The sequence below is a fragment of the Callithrix jacchus genome, chromosome 21 (genome assembly GCF_049354715.1).
Source record: "Callithrix jacchus isolate 240 chromosome 21, calJac240_pri, whole genome shotgun sequence".
Lineage (NCBI taxonomy): Eukaryota > Metazoa > Chordata > Mammalia > Primates > Cebidae > Callithrix > Callithrix jacchus.
Window position 1 is genome coordinate 47,710,586 of NC_133522.1, and position 15,911 is coordinate 47,726,496.

Genomic DNA, 15,911 nt, shown 5'->3' on the forward strand with positions numbered 1-15,911 from the left:
TCCTGAGACCTCGTTATCTGCCCACCTTGGCCTCCCACAGTGCTGGGATTACAGGCTGAGCCTCCGCGCCATGGTACTTGTTTCTGGTTTTCTGGAACCTGCACAGGCTGATCAGCCATGTCACGCTGCCTTCGTCTGAAATACCTGTCATTTTTTTCCCTTAAGATCACTTATTTCCAATTAACCTGGATCTTCCCAGAATGGACACAGACCCCACCTCACACACAGCCAGCTCAACACATAATGATGGAAACAGAACAGAAGCTGGAGAACCAGGCACAATTTTCAAAGGCCTTTTTGGGGTGGGCCCATAAACTGGCATCCTCCTGGCTCTCTCCTCCAGCACACAACTCAACCGTAGAGCACAGAACGTGCTCTATTTGAGTCTAGACATGCGTACGATGAAATAGCACCTCCTCTTAGTGAGGTCTTATATCACACGGAAGTGGAAGCGAGACTCTGGCAGACATAAGTCCTGGGATACAGGCTCCCAGCGGAACCTGGCCGTGGTGGACAGCCTCGCCCTACCTCTGCCGTGACGGAGCCCAGCACCGAGCAGCCGCGGGCAGACCCACTGGTCAACACGAAACTCTGTGGTCCAGAAGGCTGCTTCTTAAATAAATCCAAAGGAACTGTCGCCGTCGCCAGCAGACCTGGAAAGACAGGACACAGGCAAGGGGGGCTGCTGATGTTTCCATGGGGTTCCGTGAGAACAAAGGGGCCTGCACACCCGGCAGCCAGAATGCGCCCCTCACGTGCATCAGCACACTCGAAAGCACTCACATTTCAGAACGTTTTAAAAACATCTATGTCACAAAAGACAAAGCAAGACTGTGGAAACGCTGCAGGACGGAGGATGCTAAAGCCACAGGACATTGAGGTAGCATCCGGCCCTGGGCTGAAGTGGAGAGGCAGCTGCTCTGAAGGACATCATGGGGTCACCCAGGGACAAAAAATTGGAAAATGGGCATAAATTAAAGAATTGCAGCAAAGTAAATTCAGGAAGCTGAAAACTGTGCTGTGGACACAGAAGAGAATATCCCCATTCCTAGGAAAACACACTAAGGAATCAAGACCCATGCCATTTACCCTCAAGGGGTGTGTGTGTGTGTGTGTGTGTGTGTGTGTAAAAAGAAAATGAGTGTGGCAGGGAGAGACCAAGCATGAGCACAAATAATAAAGGAAATTGGGCAAATGTTAAGGATACGAGATTCTGAGTAAAGGTTATGTGGCTGTTCTTTGTATTGATTTTGGAAAGCTGGAAATTTCATAGGCTGCATCAGGCTGGCTGGGATGAACTGTGAATGAGGCCAGCAGGAGTGGGGACCAGGAATGCTGGCTCAGAAGCTGGCTCCTCTCCAGGTAAACAGTGCCCCCAGGCTGCGCTGGTCCCGACTTGGGAGCACTTCTCTCTCAGGATTCCTAACTCACGGCATCCCCGCTTTCTCGGGACTCCAAAATCAAGGAAGTCACCTCAGGATTCTTGCTGACAACTAGGGTATATCCAGTTAATTGGGAGAAATAATGACCTTCTAACTTGAGGAGGTAACCAAATGACTTTATGGCTGGATAAGCTGGCCAAGGACTTCCCAATTTTGGTACGTTTATGGGGAGAGTTTTGAAATCTAAGAAAATATTTATATTTTTAAAAACCTAACAGATCTCGAAACTACTGATCTGTACACACACACACATACAGGACCACATTCATTTTAGTGATTTTACCTCTAATTGTTGCTTTTTTGTGTCTAAATGGTAAGTTCCATTTAAGCCTCTGAAGTTTATTTTATAGGGATACCCGATGAAACTCATGCAGGCAGCAGAACAGGGATGAAAGAACCCTGGAGACAGATAGGGTGACCGCTGCACAGTGGGAATGTGCTTACCGCCCCTGAACTATGTACACAGAAATGGGTCAGATAATAACCTTTCTGTTTTTATCTTACCACAGTTAAAAGGTTGTGTTTCGTTTTGTTTTTTGTTTTCAAAAAAAAAAAAAAAAAAAGGTCTCTTGGGGCTAGGAAGGTTCAGAATTACTTCTCTAAGCCAAGAATTGTTGCATAAAAGATTTTGGATTTTTTTTCAAAAAATCCAGTTGAATATTTCCCCGAAATGCATGACCTTGTTAAGAACTCAAATTGCCTTTCCACCAAACATTGCCGTGGGAAAACCGGAGTCACTTAGTGAAGGGGTCGGCTTCCTCTGCTGGGTCTCCCTCCGCCCCTTCCTGAGGCCCTGGTCAGGCCGGCGAGGACCTTTCCAGAGGGCAGGGCCTCCGTCCTCCTGCTCAACCCACCTTCCGAGGGTCGCCCAGACTCTGAAATCTGCAGGTATAACTCCTTCGACTTGGCATTCAACTCGCTTTGGAAGAGAAAAAAGTTATGAGTCCTAAAAAATGCACTGCTTCATTCTTTTTACAAAATACAGTACTTTTTCTGACTATAGAAACATAAAAATGTCAATATTTAGCAAACTACTGAGACATATAAGCCAAAAAAGGAAAAAGTATCTGCTGTTTCATTTGGAAACCACTGGAGAGGTGGCTGGTGCAAGCTGAGGAACTGAACGTCATTTTTAAAAATTTTCACTAACTTGAATTTAAAGAGATACTTTAAATTTCAGTCATTGCCATACTGAAAGCACAGCTATATAATGACTCAAACACAAAATACGGAACATGAACTACCATCTTCCTCCTTCGTAACCTATTTATTTTCATTAAAAAGAAAGCAAACAAACAAAAAAGTAGAGACGCAGTCTTGCTATGTTGCCCAGGCTAGTCTCAAACTCCTGAGCTGAAGCCATCTTCCCACCTCAGCCTCCCAAAGTGCTGGGATTACAGGGGGGAGCCACCGCACTCGGCAGAGACGCACATTCTTATGCATATATCTTTGCATGCCCAAGAGGCAGAGGTTGCAATGAGCTGAGATTGCGCCAATGCATTCCAGCCTGGGCAACAAGAGCGAAACTGCATCTTCAAAAAAAAGCATGGGTATTAAATGTCACTGAATGACTTCTGGCCATACGTAGAGATAATACGTTTATTTTCTCCTTTGAGCTAGCAATATGATGAACACCGTTAATAGATTTCCTTGTGTGAAAGCACATTACATCCATACATCCCAGTAAGAACACCGCTGGCTGATTTTTCACGTGCTGCTAGATTCTATTTCATAGCACTTCATTTCTCATTCTTACCCCATTATTTATGCATGGCCTACATTTTTCTCTTTCTCTATGCTTTGTTGTTTTATTTTTTGGAGATGGAGTCTCACTGTGTTGCCCAGGCTGAAGTGCAGTGGTGTAAGTTTGGCTCACTGCAACCTCTGAATCCCAGGCGTAAGCAATTCTCCTGCCTCAGCCTCCTGAGTACCTGTGATTACAGGCACCCGTCGTCATGTCTGGCTAAATTTTGTATTTTTAGTAGAGACAGGGTTTCATTCACCATGTTGGTCAGGCTGGTCTCGAACTCCTGACCTTAAGTGATCCACCCACGTTAGCCTCCCAAAGTACTAGGATTACATGTGTGAGCTACTGCACCCAGCCTTTTTCTTTTTTTTTTTTTGAGACAGAGTGTCTCTCTGTCACCCAGGCTAGAATGCAGTGACACAATCACAGCTCACTGCAGCCTTGCTCTCCCAGGCTCAAGAGATCCTCCTCCATCAGCCTCCCACGTAGCTGGGAGTACCAAAGGCAACTGCCACCATACCCAGTTAATGTTTTAAAAACTTTTAGTAGAGAAGAGGCCTTGCTTTGTTGCTCAGGCTGGTCTTAAATTCCTAGACTAAAGCGATCCTCCTATCCCTGCCTCCCAAACAGCTGGGATTACAAGCATGAGCGCCCGTGTCCAGCCCTTTTCTATTTTGTTAAGTTCTGGATTCAGTCAGAGGCACCTCCCTTTCTGCCCTGGATGGTATGTGTGTCTCTAAGAGACGCAGCAACAGCTCCCTCCCATCACATCTGGGCAGGAGGAGAAAACTGACTCTAAGAGCTGCCTTTGAAAACAGACTCACGTTGGAGCTCAAGCTACCTTTAAGATGTTTAAGACATCATTGGTTTTTGGATTTATTTTGTTTTGTTTCAGATGCAGTCTCTCTCTGTCTCCAGGCTGGAGTGCCGTAGCACAATCTCAGCTCACCGCAACCTCTGCCTCCTGGGTTCAAGTGAGTCTCCTGTCTCAGCCCCGCAACAGCTGGGACTACAGGCGCACGCCACCACGCCCAGTTAATTTCATATTTTTAGTAGAGACGGGGTTTCGCTATGTAGGTCAGGACGGTCTAGACCTCTTGGCCTCGTGATCTGCCCAGCTCGGCCTCCCAAAGTGCTGGGATTACAGGTGTGAGCCACTGCACCTGGCCAACACCATTTGTTTTTAACTTTTTTGGTTTCGTGTTTTGGCCTAAACGGTGCTGCAGAACGATTTCAGGATTTGGCGCTCCCGAGCAGACACAGCGTGGACACGCAGGCCCATGATAACGCGGCCAGACTCACAAGGTGAATTCCTCTTCCCACGTGAGGTCCGTAGTGCTCCTCGTGAGGGTGCTGGAGAACCTCTGAAGAGGATCATCCAGCTGCACGACGCACACTGTGTCCATGTGGCCTGTCAGTAAAGGAAGGACATTGTGTTGGTGTTTATTTTTATTCTTTAAACTGAGTGAACCCATTGTACGCATAGAAAAAAAGGCTAAATTGGGCCGGGCGCGGTGGCTCAAGCCTATAATCCCAGCACTTTGGGAGGCCGAGGCGGGTGGATCACGAGGTCAAGAGATCGAGACCATCCTGGTCAACATGGTGAAACCCCGTCTCTACTAAAAATACAAAAAATTAGCTGGGCATGGTGGCGCGTGCCTGTAATCCCAGCTACTCAGGAGGCTGAGGCAGGAGAATTGCCTGAACCCCGGAGGCGGAGGTTGCGGTGAGCCGAGATCGCGCCATTGCACTCCAGCCTGGGTAACAAGAGCGAAACTCCGTCTAAAAAAAAAAAAAAAAAAAAAGAAAGAAAGGCTAAATTAAATGACTAAGGTTGAGGCTTACCCACTTCAGAGAGTGGGAATTCTTTCGTTTGCCATTTTCAAACTCTCAAAACACCAGCCTTTATCAGGGTGAAATAATTTTTCCCACATTTGATAATCAACAGCCCCGGGCTGACCCCAAGTGCCCGGCCCCCTCCATCCGTGCAGGCCACACGTTATCAACTTGAGGGAGTCAGAGCTCACCTGGCTGTAGATACAGTGTTGGAATTACCTAAGAGTCGAAGGCCAGATCCTCAGTCTGAATATTCAGAGCTGCAGTATCATTGGTGGCCGAATGTTTTGAGGGCTCAATAAGGTTTATGATTTTCATCTGTTATATACAAGATACACACGGACGGGAGGGCAAGGGTAATGAGGTTCATGGCAGGTAAGACGGTTCAGACTGTTTGGATTTCTTGAGTGTTGATGGTACTAGTGTGAGCTAGTTTTGTTGTGTTAGTGAGATGATACACAGGACTCGGGAGCTAATCAGGAAAATCATTATGAGGGCATAGTCATGGGCTCCCAGGGGACCCTCCCCGCGAGGCAGCACCATTACATACCGAGGCCTGGTCCCCACTTTTAGATAAGACTAACAGCTTGCCAAAGCCTAAACATCGATTCCTGCTGACTCCTGAATGGGGAGATACCTCACGGAGCACCCCTTTCTCGCCTTATACCAGACAGGGGCTGCTGGGGTATTCGACCCGGGTGGTGGGACATGTCACTAGTGAACGGTTCTTTCTGCTATGAGACAACGCTTCTCCCTGCAGCACACGGTCCCAATACACTGTGGAATCAGTCATTGCGAGTGTATGGACCCTGGCCCACGCAGCAGGAGGGAGGAGCAGCCCACGCAGCGGGAGGGAGGAGCAGCCCACGCAGCGGGAGGGAGGAGCAGCCCACGCAGCAGGAGGGAGGAGCGGCCCACGCAGCAGGAGGGAGGAGCAGCCCACGCACATTCTCTACTGGGCTTTCACAGTCACTCGTCAAGGGAGGCTCGGGCCCAGACGTGAGGACATCCAGGAGAGGCAGGAACCGTGCCTGGCCTCAGGGTAGGTGCATGTGGGAGCTGGGCCCCCCAACCCTGGCTGACTGAGTCCAGGGGAGCCCAGGCAGAGCCACTAAGCAGTACAGGCTTAAAGGGCAACACGCGGCACTTTCACTGAAAGAAATCCTCGACAGCTCGGCCCTGTGCAAAGTCTCAGCTGCTAGATGTGGCCTATTTGTGCTTTTGGAACTGGAAGAAGCCCCTTGCAGATAAAGGTCCCCCTTCACATGCTCGGGCAACACAATTCGCTCCTGTTCTTGGCAAAATGGAGTTGCGGTGTAAAGAAGTGCCCTGTCCTGAGTGACCCTGTGTCCAGGGCTCAGCAGTGATTCAGAACCACCCGGAAGGGGTCATCCGTTCTGTGCCGCTTGCCTTGGCTCCAACAGCAGCCGTGGCCTCCCAGCACCGGAGTCCCGAGTGTGGCCGAAGCCGCCTGATGCATCAACTCCCCGCTTCACCCACATTCTTTTTTTTTTTTTTGAGACGGAGTCCTGCCCTGTTGCCCAGGCTGGAGTGCAATGGCATGATCTTGGCTCACTGCAACCTGTGCCTCCCAGGTTTAAGTGACTCTTCTGCCTCAGCCTCCTGAGTAGCTAAGATTACAGGCATGTGCCAGCATGTCTGGCTAATTTTTTGTATCTTTAGTAGAGACAGGGTTTCACCATGTTGGCCAGGCTGGTTTCGAACTCCTAACCTTGTGATCCGCCCACCTCAGCCTCCCGAAGTGCTGGGATTACAGGTGTGAGCCACTGCACCCTGCCTCTTCACCCACTTTCTAAGAAAGCAGAAGCTGCACCTTGGTCAGGACGCTCAACACATACATATGGGTTCAATATTAAAAAAAAAAAAAGGAAAGAAAAGAGAAAAAAGGATCACTGCAGACAAATGAAAAAGGCTACACCCATGACACTCCTTTCTCCCACAGGCCTTCACACGTGCAGAGACGGGATTGGATTTTTAACCAGCTCTTGTTCCTGTTATATTTTCAGGTGTTTTCTGCAACAAAGGCAGGCTTCTGCTGCGGCCCCACGTGAGGGTGCCACCAGAGAATCCACGCCCCTCGGAGCCCACCTGGCAGCCCCAACTCTGCTCAGGGGCAGAAACAGCCCCCTCCAGGAGGCAGGATCCCGTCATCACCCACCTGAAGCATCCGGCTCACGGAGCAGGAAGGCGCGGATACTCCTCACCAGCAGCTTTAGGTCATGAGCCCTCGGAGGTTTGGGAGGACAGGATTCCTGAGCAGTAGACGGAGCACACTCTAAGTTCTGAAAACATAAAGAGCACTTTATTTTTCGTCCTCGTGGGGAGACTGAGGACCAAGGAAGTAGCAGCTGGACTCCTGTTATGGGGGGCGGCGGGGGTGGGTGTCTACAGGAAAGTCTGCGTGGGCAGCTTGAGCTCCAGGCTCTGCTCTGAAACAATGTCCCTTCTCATAGGAAGGGAGGGAACTGATGAGCCACCATCATCCCCAGCGTGGAGCATTTTCTATCCTAAACACAGCAAGCACAAGTAGCAACGCATTTGGCTACAGACAGGGTTGCCAAACCTTACTGCAGGGGGAGATGGAACTTGCTTTGCCATGGGTCTAAACTATCTGACCCGGGCAGGTGCTTAAGTGCATGGGGACCTCCTCTGCCAGCTGCGGGTGCCCACGGCTGCTGGCACAGGGCAGGACACCAGCCAGATGGGAACAGCCAGGGCCGTCATCCTCCACCCGTTTCCTGCCTCCACACAGAGTCCAACATCCACACAAGGAATGGCTACGCATCCCTTAGCACTGCACAGGTTAGGAGACAGAGGCAGCTGCAGCCGGGACCAGCTTCCATCACACCACACCCTCCAAAGGCACCAGGGAGTTTCCAGCAGAAAGCACCCAAATCTGGAAGAGCCCAGCTTCAAACCAGCATTTCCCAAACTGGGTTCCACCTGTCACCCACTGCCAAGAGTGTTCTTTTTTTCTTTTCTTTTTTTGAGATGGAGTCTTGCTCTGTTGTCTAGGCTGGAATGCAGTGATGCGATCTTGGTTCACTGCAACCTCTGTCTCCTGGGTTCAAATGATTCTCCTGCCTCAGCCTCCTGAGTAGCTGGGATTACAGGTGCCTGCCACCATACCCAGTTAATTTTTTTTTTCTGTATTTTTAGTGGAGATGGGGTTTCACCATGTTGGCCAGACTGGTCCTGAACTCCCAACCTCAGGTGGTCCTCTCACCTTGGCCACCCAAAGTGCTGGGATCACAGGCATGAGCCACCACACCCAGCCACAGGTGTTCTTTTAAAAGAAGCTCTGTTAGTTGCAAGCATTCGGGGACCCAGAAGGGCTTCTCAGAGGTGGCGCCAGCCCCCATGCTGTGAGAAGTTTTCAGGCAGAGACCCTGGGTGCTGATTTGACTGAGCACTTCTCAAGAGACACAGGTGTTCTTTCCCACCTGGAAAACACCGTTTTCTAGGCACTTCCCAAATGTGAGCTCAGGGTGCTGGAGCCCAAGAAGGAGTTGCTGATGTCCCTGAAATGCAAGGACATGAGCACTGGGGACAGAGCAATCTACCTGTCTGGGACGGAGAGGACCTTCCTTCAGTTGCTGAGGGTGATGGTCAACTGTATGTGTCAACTTGACTGGGCCATGGGGTGCCCAGATAGTTGGTTCAGCATGATTCTGGGTGTGACTGTGAGTGTGTTTCTGGATGAGATTAGCATCTGACTCAGCACCCCTAGGGACGCACATTTCCGTCCCTCATGTGGGTGGGCCTCATCCAGTCAGTTGAAGCCCAATGGAACAAAAAGCCTGAGTAAAACGGAACTCCTTGTCTTCACTGCTTGAGCCGGTACAGGGTCTTGTCCTGCCTTCAGACTTGGCTGAAACAGTGTCTTACAGGTCTTGAGCCCGCTGGCCTTTGGACTGGAATGTACATCTGGCTTTTTTGGGTCTCAGGCCTTCAGACTCGAGCTAGAATTACCCAGTGACTCTCCTGGGGCTCTAGCTTGCCAAACACAGAACTCAGGACTTAGCCTCCAAAATTATGTGAGCTGAGTACATACACACACACACACACACACACACACACACGCAGCCTTCAAAATTATGTGAGCTGAGTATACACACACACACACACGCATAGCCTTCAAAAGTACATCAGCTGATTACACACACACACACACACACAGCCTTTAAAATTGTGAGCTGAGTATACACACACACACGCATAGCCTTCAAAAGTACATCAGCTGATTACACACACACACACGCACACACACGCAGCCTTTATTATGTGAGCTGAGTATACACACACACACACACATGCATAGCCTTCAAAAGTACGTCAGCTGATTACACACACACACACACACACACACAGCCTTTAAAATTATGTGAGCTGAATATACACACACACAATAGCCTTCAAAAGTACATCAGCTGATTACACACACACACGCACACACACACAGCCTTTAAAATTATGTGAGCTGCATACACATACACACACTTCAAAATTATGTGAGCTTACACACACACACACACAGCCTTCAAAATTACATCAGCTGATTATACACACACACACATACACAGCCTTCAAAATTATGTGAGCTGAGTATACACACACACACACACACGCATAGCCTTCAAAAGTATGTCAGCTGATTATACACAGACACATACACACACACACACAGCCTTTAAAATTGTGTGAGCTGCATACACACACACACACACTTCAAAATTATGTGAGCTTACACACACACACACAGCCTTCAAAATTATGCGAGCTGCATACACACACACACACACACTCCCATTGGTTCGGCTTCTCTAAAAAGTCCTGACCAATATTTGATATATATGTGTATATAATATATCATGCTTTTACATAAATTTGTAGTTTATTTTTCAAAATAGCATATTATATATATGCTATTTTATTATATATATGCTATTTTATATATATATGCTATTATATATATGCTATTTTATATATATATGCTATTTTATTATATATATGCTATTTTATATATATATGCTATTTTATATATATATGCTATTTTAGTGTATATATATGCTATTTTATATATATATATAATATGCTATTTTGATAAATAAACTACAAATTTCTGTAAAAGCATGATTGAAGTTATGATTGTCTGGGTCCTATTATTTTTAAATTCATGGATTCCAAAACACACGACTGTTTTATGAAGTTGCATACATTCTGATATTAAAGGTTTATTGTCATATTCGGAATAGTCACTTCTGATGTGAGATGAGCTACTGTGACAGAATTACTGAGAGGGTCAGCACTGGGACTCTGCTCTCACCTCCCAAGAAGCGTGGCCTGGTCCTCTCCATCTGGAGAGGCTGAGTGCCCCCAGACCTCAGGCCCCTGGGAAGCCCCCCGAGACATCCACACCCTCCTGCTCTGCTCTGTTGGCCCAGCGCCCTTCTGCGTAGTGCAGGCCTTGGGAGGGTGACGACGCTTCCTCGGACTCCTGTGACCCCCAGGGCCAGGGCTTAGCACCGAACACTGCCGTCCACTGGTATCTGTTCAATGAATCAAAGTCTTCAGACTCTACCCACTGACAGCTGGGGATGTTTGCCCTAATAAGAATGGCAGATCAAGGACCGGCATCACACAGGAGTTTATATTTTCAAACTGACCTCACTAAGCACTAGATAATAAAGACTGTGTGTGTGTGTGTGTGTGTGTGTCTGTGTGTGTTGAGATGGAGTCTCGCACTGTCACCAGGCTGGAGTGCAGTAGCATGATCTCAGCTCATTGCAACCTCCACCTCCTGGGTTCAAGCGATTCTCCTGCCTCAGCCTCCCAAGTAGCTGGGACTACAGGCATGTGCCACCACGCCCAACTAATTTTTGTACCTTATTAGAGATGGGGTTTCACCATGTTGGCCAAGATGGTCTCAATCTCCTGACCTATGATCCACCAGCCTCGGCCTCCTAACATGCTGGGATTACAGGTATGAGCCACTGTGCCCAGCCCCGAAATATATTTTTTAAACTTCAGGGACTATAAGTGCCTGTTTTACAGAGTCATGATAAAAAAGATCAGCGTATGACTAAGAGAACTCACCTTAAACAAAGGATCGCTGACGTGTTACTTAGGCACATTAGGTTGACCAGGGCAAATGCTCTGGATGAGAATTTAACCAGAAAAGTGAGTAGCACCCTAATCAGATAGTGCAGGAGGGCTCTAGAATGAGGAGGGAGGCAAGCGATATGGAAAAGGGAGTCGCACAGATGAGACTAGTCTCCTTTATCGTCCGCTGCCAGAGGACACAGACCTCCAAGAGGCAGCAGATACTACAGGCAGGAGCAGGGCAGCAGGCCGGCTCCATCTCTGTCTATCCCACCCACTGGGCTCTGTTTGCTTCTGGGGCAGTGTTCTGAACACTGGCTGGTTTCCCAGGTACCTTAGTCCTGGAAGGATGAGGTCTCAGGATCTGAATGGACAGGGAAATGTCAGGTTTTCCTTTCACTTCATGGAGCTTTGCAGCCCTGTGCTCCAAACGCAAATCCCACACCCACCATCGCTATCCCAGCAAGCACTCATGCCATCTTGGCTCTACTAAGGGAGGTGGAGGAACGCTGGAAAAGCACACAGATTCTCCAAGAGAGGCTGCCATGGCCCCTAATGGGGTTCAGATGCACCCTCAGCACCGAGATGCGTTTACCTGAGCTTCCTGTACATTCGTGGGCTTGGTGATCAGAAGCACTGATGGAGAGGCAGAACCAACCAAATGCTTCAAGAGGTCCTTCAGCGTGTCCGACACTGTGCGCGTCTCGGCCACCTGGTCCTGGGGAAAGAGGAGAGAGTTGGCAGATCGACTTTGCAAGCCCGCTCCCTGCCGCCAACCTCACACCTTCAGAGGACTAAAACCAAGCAACGCAGGAAGGAAATCACCTTCAGATTTTAGCTCTGTTTTTGCACAAACTGTAGAAAGGAAGGAGGCCCCGCCCTTGGAAGCAGCCTTCGGACTCAGCCCAAGTTATGAGTGCAGCGTCCTCACCATGGGAGAGAGGACTGATCGTCAGATGTGGCGGAGCGTTGAGGGGGTACCTACAGTGTCATTACCCAGGGCTGCACGAGTGCTAAAATAATCCCCAGCCCATTAAATCCGCATCTGGGGTGGGGCAGGGAAAGCTTCAGGATTTTTTTAAGTGGTCAAGTGACTCCTGGTACAGCCCTGCATTCGATCCATCAAAGCCATCCACCCCCCTCCGCCCGAGGCCCTGCCAAGCCAAAGGGCCCATCCACATCCCGAGAGGCCCAAGCCAGCCTGAGAATGGGTGGCTGGTTATAGGAGAGGAGGCCACCAACACCAACGTACACTTGGTTCCCCACCGCAGACAGTCCTAACACACATGCACTCTCACGCCAATGGAAGAATCGTAAAACCATACGGACTGACCTCCCCCAGTGTTTTGGGCTGGACAGTAATGGCCATTTCGGGCACATTCATGAAGGACCAGCTAATCTGGAGGTTCTCTCTCTTCTCTTTCAGGTGGAACTCCAGCTGTTAAAAAAAAAGTTATTAGAGGGCTACTCTTTCCACCAAAGCCTTAATGTGCAGGTATGTGTGCATGTGACTGTGTATGTGAGCATGTGTGTATGCATATGTGCATGTCAGCACGTGTGTGTCCATGTGTGCATGAGTATGTATGTGAGCATGTGTGTGTGCATGTTTGTGCATGTGTACTTGAGCATGTGTGTGCAAGTGTGCATGTGAGCATCATACCTGTGAATGTGTGCATGTGTGTGTGCATGTGAGTGTGTGTGTGCATGTATGTGTGCATGAGTGTGTGCATGTGAGTGTATGTGTGCATGTGAGTGTGTGCATGTGAGTGTGTGTGTGCATGTATGTGTGTACCTGCTCACTTATTCACTTATTAAAGAAAACTGCTGAGCTTTCCACTTGGCATACTATGTGCTTTCAAAATGGAGAGCAGGACCCCAAACTCCCTTTACCCATCCCACTTCTGCCCCTTTCCTGGCCTCAACCTACCCCTCAAAGAGACGTCCACACTGGTGGCTGACAAGCAGATGTCCTCAAAGCCCTGCAGTCTTTTGAGCATGAATAGTTTGCTGTGCTTGGGTTTCTCCTCCTGGGAGTACCCACAAGGCATAAGTGAGAGAGGAGTTGGGGAAGGGCCCAGGGCGCCTCATTCTGACCCTGGACGTGGGCTGCCCTGCTCCCACACTCACGCAGTCCTGAAGATTCTGTGTGGAGTGCAATGGCGTCTTTACTGTCTCTTGCCTGGGCCCCCACAGCAGCCTCTAACTGGACTCCAATCTCTAAGGATGGTTCAACCCATCCAGTCCATTTGGGAAACAGAACAGTGGACCCCAATCCCTGGAACTTGTGACTGGGACCTTACAGGGCACAGGACACTGGACGGCTGCGATAGGGGAAGGACCTCAAGATGGGAGGCAACCCTGTGCCCTTCAGATGAGCCCAGTGGAAACACTGAGTCCTGAAGAGGGGCTGGTCATGTGGCGTGAGGACTGCGTGCCTCCCTGCTGCTGTGGAGGTGGAGGAAGGCACCCTGAGCAGAAAAATCGGGTGCCTCAAGGAGCTGGAAATGGCCCTCTGCTGACAGGCAACAAGAAAATGGAGCTCAGTCCCATAATCCCACGAAATGAAATTCAACCAACAACCCAAAAGCAATGAACAGATGCCCCTGTGACCGCCGCTACGGCAGGCAGCCCGACAGCACCTTGAAGTGGGCCTGGCTGGACATCTGGCCTCCTTCCTGGTGGCTTCCCCAGTCTGTGCTGCCTGAAGCTGCTCATGGTCATTTGTATCCACAGCCACAGAAAGCTAACACCGCACCCTTCATTCTCCAGCCGGATGCTCGGTCCAAAGCGAAAACCCTAACTTTGCGCATCTCCACCCCTCCCAACCTCCTAAACAAAAGGAAGGGTGACCTTCGATCATCTGAGCACAGGGACTCTCGCCTCATGCGAGAAGCAGGGTAGGAGAAAAACGATGACTTCTACTTCATAACCATCTCCACCCTGCCTTCCTTGCCTGGTAATTCTAGGAAAAAGGTAATTCCAGGGGAAAACCCTTTAATGGTTTTGAGTCGATGGAGACCACTCTTGCATCTCTGGTCAGACGAACATCAGGGAGGTAGCAGCGCCTCCTGCCACCAGCATCAATTATTTACTGACCTCTAGCAGCTGCCTCTGCTCTGAGAGGCAGCCCACATTCCGGTTTCTGACTGTGTTCCTTCTGTGCCAGCTGCTGACAATGGCAGGGACACTTTGATACAATCAACACAATGTCAGAAACGACACTTCTTCATTTGTGTTTGTGAGCCTGTCTGGACTCACTCAGTTCTAGAGTGTGCATCAAAGCTTGGGTAAACATGACCCAGACTTTCCAATCACATTGTCTAAATCATCTGCAGGATGCAGGAGAGCAGGAACACCTGGCAAGCCCACGATGCCAACTCTTCACCGCTTCCATTCTGTCAGAGGGAGTGCAGCTGGGGTGGGGCTGAGGAACTGGGGGGCGGATTTCAGAAAAAAGCCACTTAGGAAGCCACGAAATTTTGTCAGTGCTGGCTATTGAAAACCACGCCTTTGTAGGAAAAGCACACGGGATGTCATCTTCCCTTGCGATTGGAAATTCTGCATGACTCGAGCTCATCCTCCAAATTAGGAGCCAAGTCCAAGGACACAGGGATGAAACAGGGCACTGGACTAGCAGTGACCCTTGAAACAGGCCCAGACATCTGCGATTTTTAAATACCAGCTAAACAGGAACTCCAGTGAATATTCTGCGGGATGTGAGGGACGCACGGCTCAATGATGATTTGGGCATCTGAAGTGTCGCTGGCTTTACTGTAATTATAGATCCATAAGTCTCTCTCTATAAAATTGTAGAGATATGTATAATTACATATATACCTTTATTATTATGTCTATTGTTAAAACATGGAATAATGGTAATACTAATTTTTTAACTTATAAAAATAATAAGGGAGTTCTTTGAAAACTGACTTTGCCAAAAACTGAGAAGAGGACCGCCCCACCCCAGCCGCTCAGCTGTGTTTCCAAGCTGCAGCCAGCTTAGCGCCGGGTTCGGAACCGGCCCGCTTCTCGTCTCTGATGCCACTTGCCTTATCCTGTCCATCAACAACACCCCGACTCGTTCAAATGCCTGAGGATGCAACCTCTGAGTTTATTATCAATATATGTGTGTTTGTGTGTGTAGTGGATGTGTGTGGTGTGTAGTATATATGTGGGATCATATATAAAATACTCTATGGAAGCTTAGAGTTTGAAAATTATGACATGAGCGGGAATTAATAAAACATGAATCGTTACAGCCCTGTCACTCACACCATGCTCACTCTTCACATTTCGGAGAACTGTGACTCGGACGGTTCTCAGACATTGCAAACTCTACACATCGTTACCTGTAAATGGAATGGGGAGAGCTGCACGTCATACAGCCGGCGTCCAGCACCCGAGGCAGGCTTCTCGCTGACCAAGAACTGAATGGCCTGGCCCACCACGTGACAGACCACCACCTGGAGGAGGCACAGGTAAGGGAGAAAACTGTATCCAACAGAAAAGGCAGCTGGGAAATGGCTTTTTTTTTTTTTTTTTTTTTGAGACAGGGTCTTGCTTTGTCACCTAGCCTGGAGTGCATTGGCAAGACCTCAGCTCACCGCAAACTCTGTTTCCCCAGCTCAGGTGATCTTCCCACCTCAATATCCTGAGTACCTGGGACTGCAGGTGTGTGCCCCCACACCCACCTAAATTTTTGTATTTTTGTATTTTTTTTTTTTTTTTAAGATGGGGTCTACCTATATTGCCCAGGCTGGTTT

The 15,911-nt window shown here is 49.0% G+C and overlaps 1 protein-coding gene across 3 annotated transcripts in view; it reads right to left on the reverse strand.

Annotated features, from left to right (window-relative positions):
- C2CD2 (C2 calcium dependent domain containing 2) overlaps positions 1–15,911 on the reverse strand; it is a 64,999-nt gene that overhangs the window by 22,608 nt on the left and 26,480 nt on the right. For all 3 annotated transcript variants that reach the window (XM_035283359.3, XM_054249091.2, XM_035283360.3), the window contains exons 3-9: positions 15,498–15,611; positions 12,482–12,586; positions 11,744–11,866; positions 7,205–7,328; positions 4,492–4,600; positions 2,297–2,361; positions 529–653 (exon numbers count right to left, since the gene is read on the reverse strand). In XM_035283359.3, the coding sequence (XP_035139250.3) occupies positions 529–653; positions 2,297–2,361; positions 4,492–4,600; positions 7,205–7,328; positions 11,744–11,866; positions 12,482–12,586; positions 15,498–15,611 (765 nt within the window). The remainder of the gene's footprint in view (positions 1–528; positions 654–2,296; positions 2,362–4,491; positions 4,601–7,204; positions 7,329–11,743; positions 11,867–12,481; positions 12,587–15,497; positions 15,612–15,911) is intronic.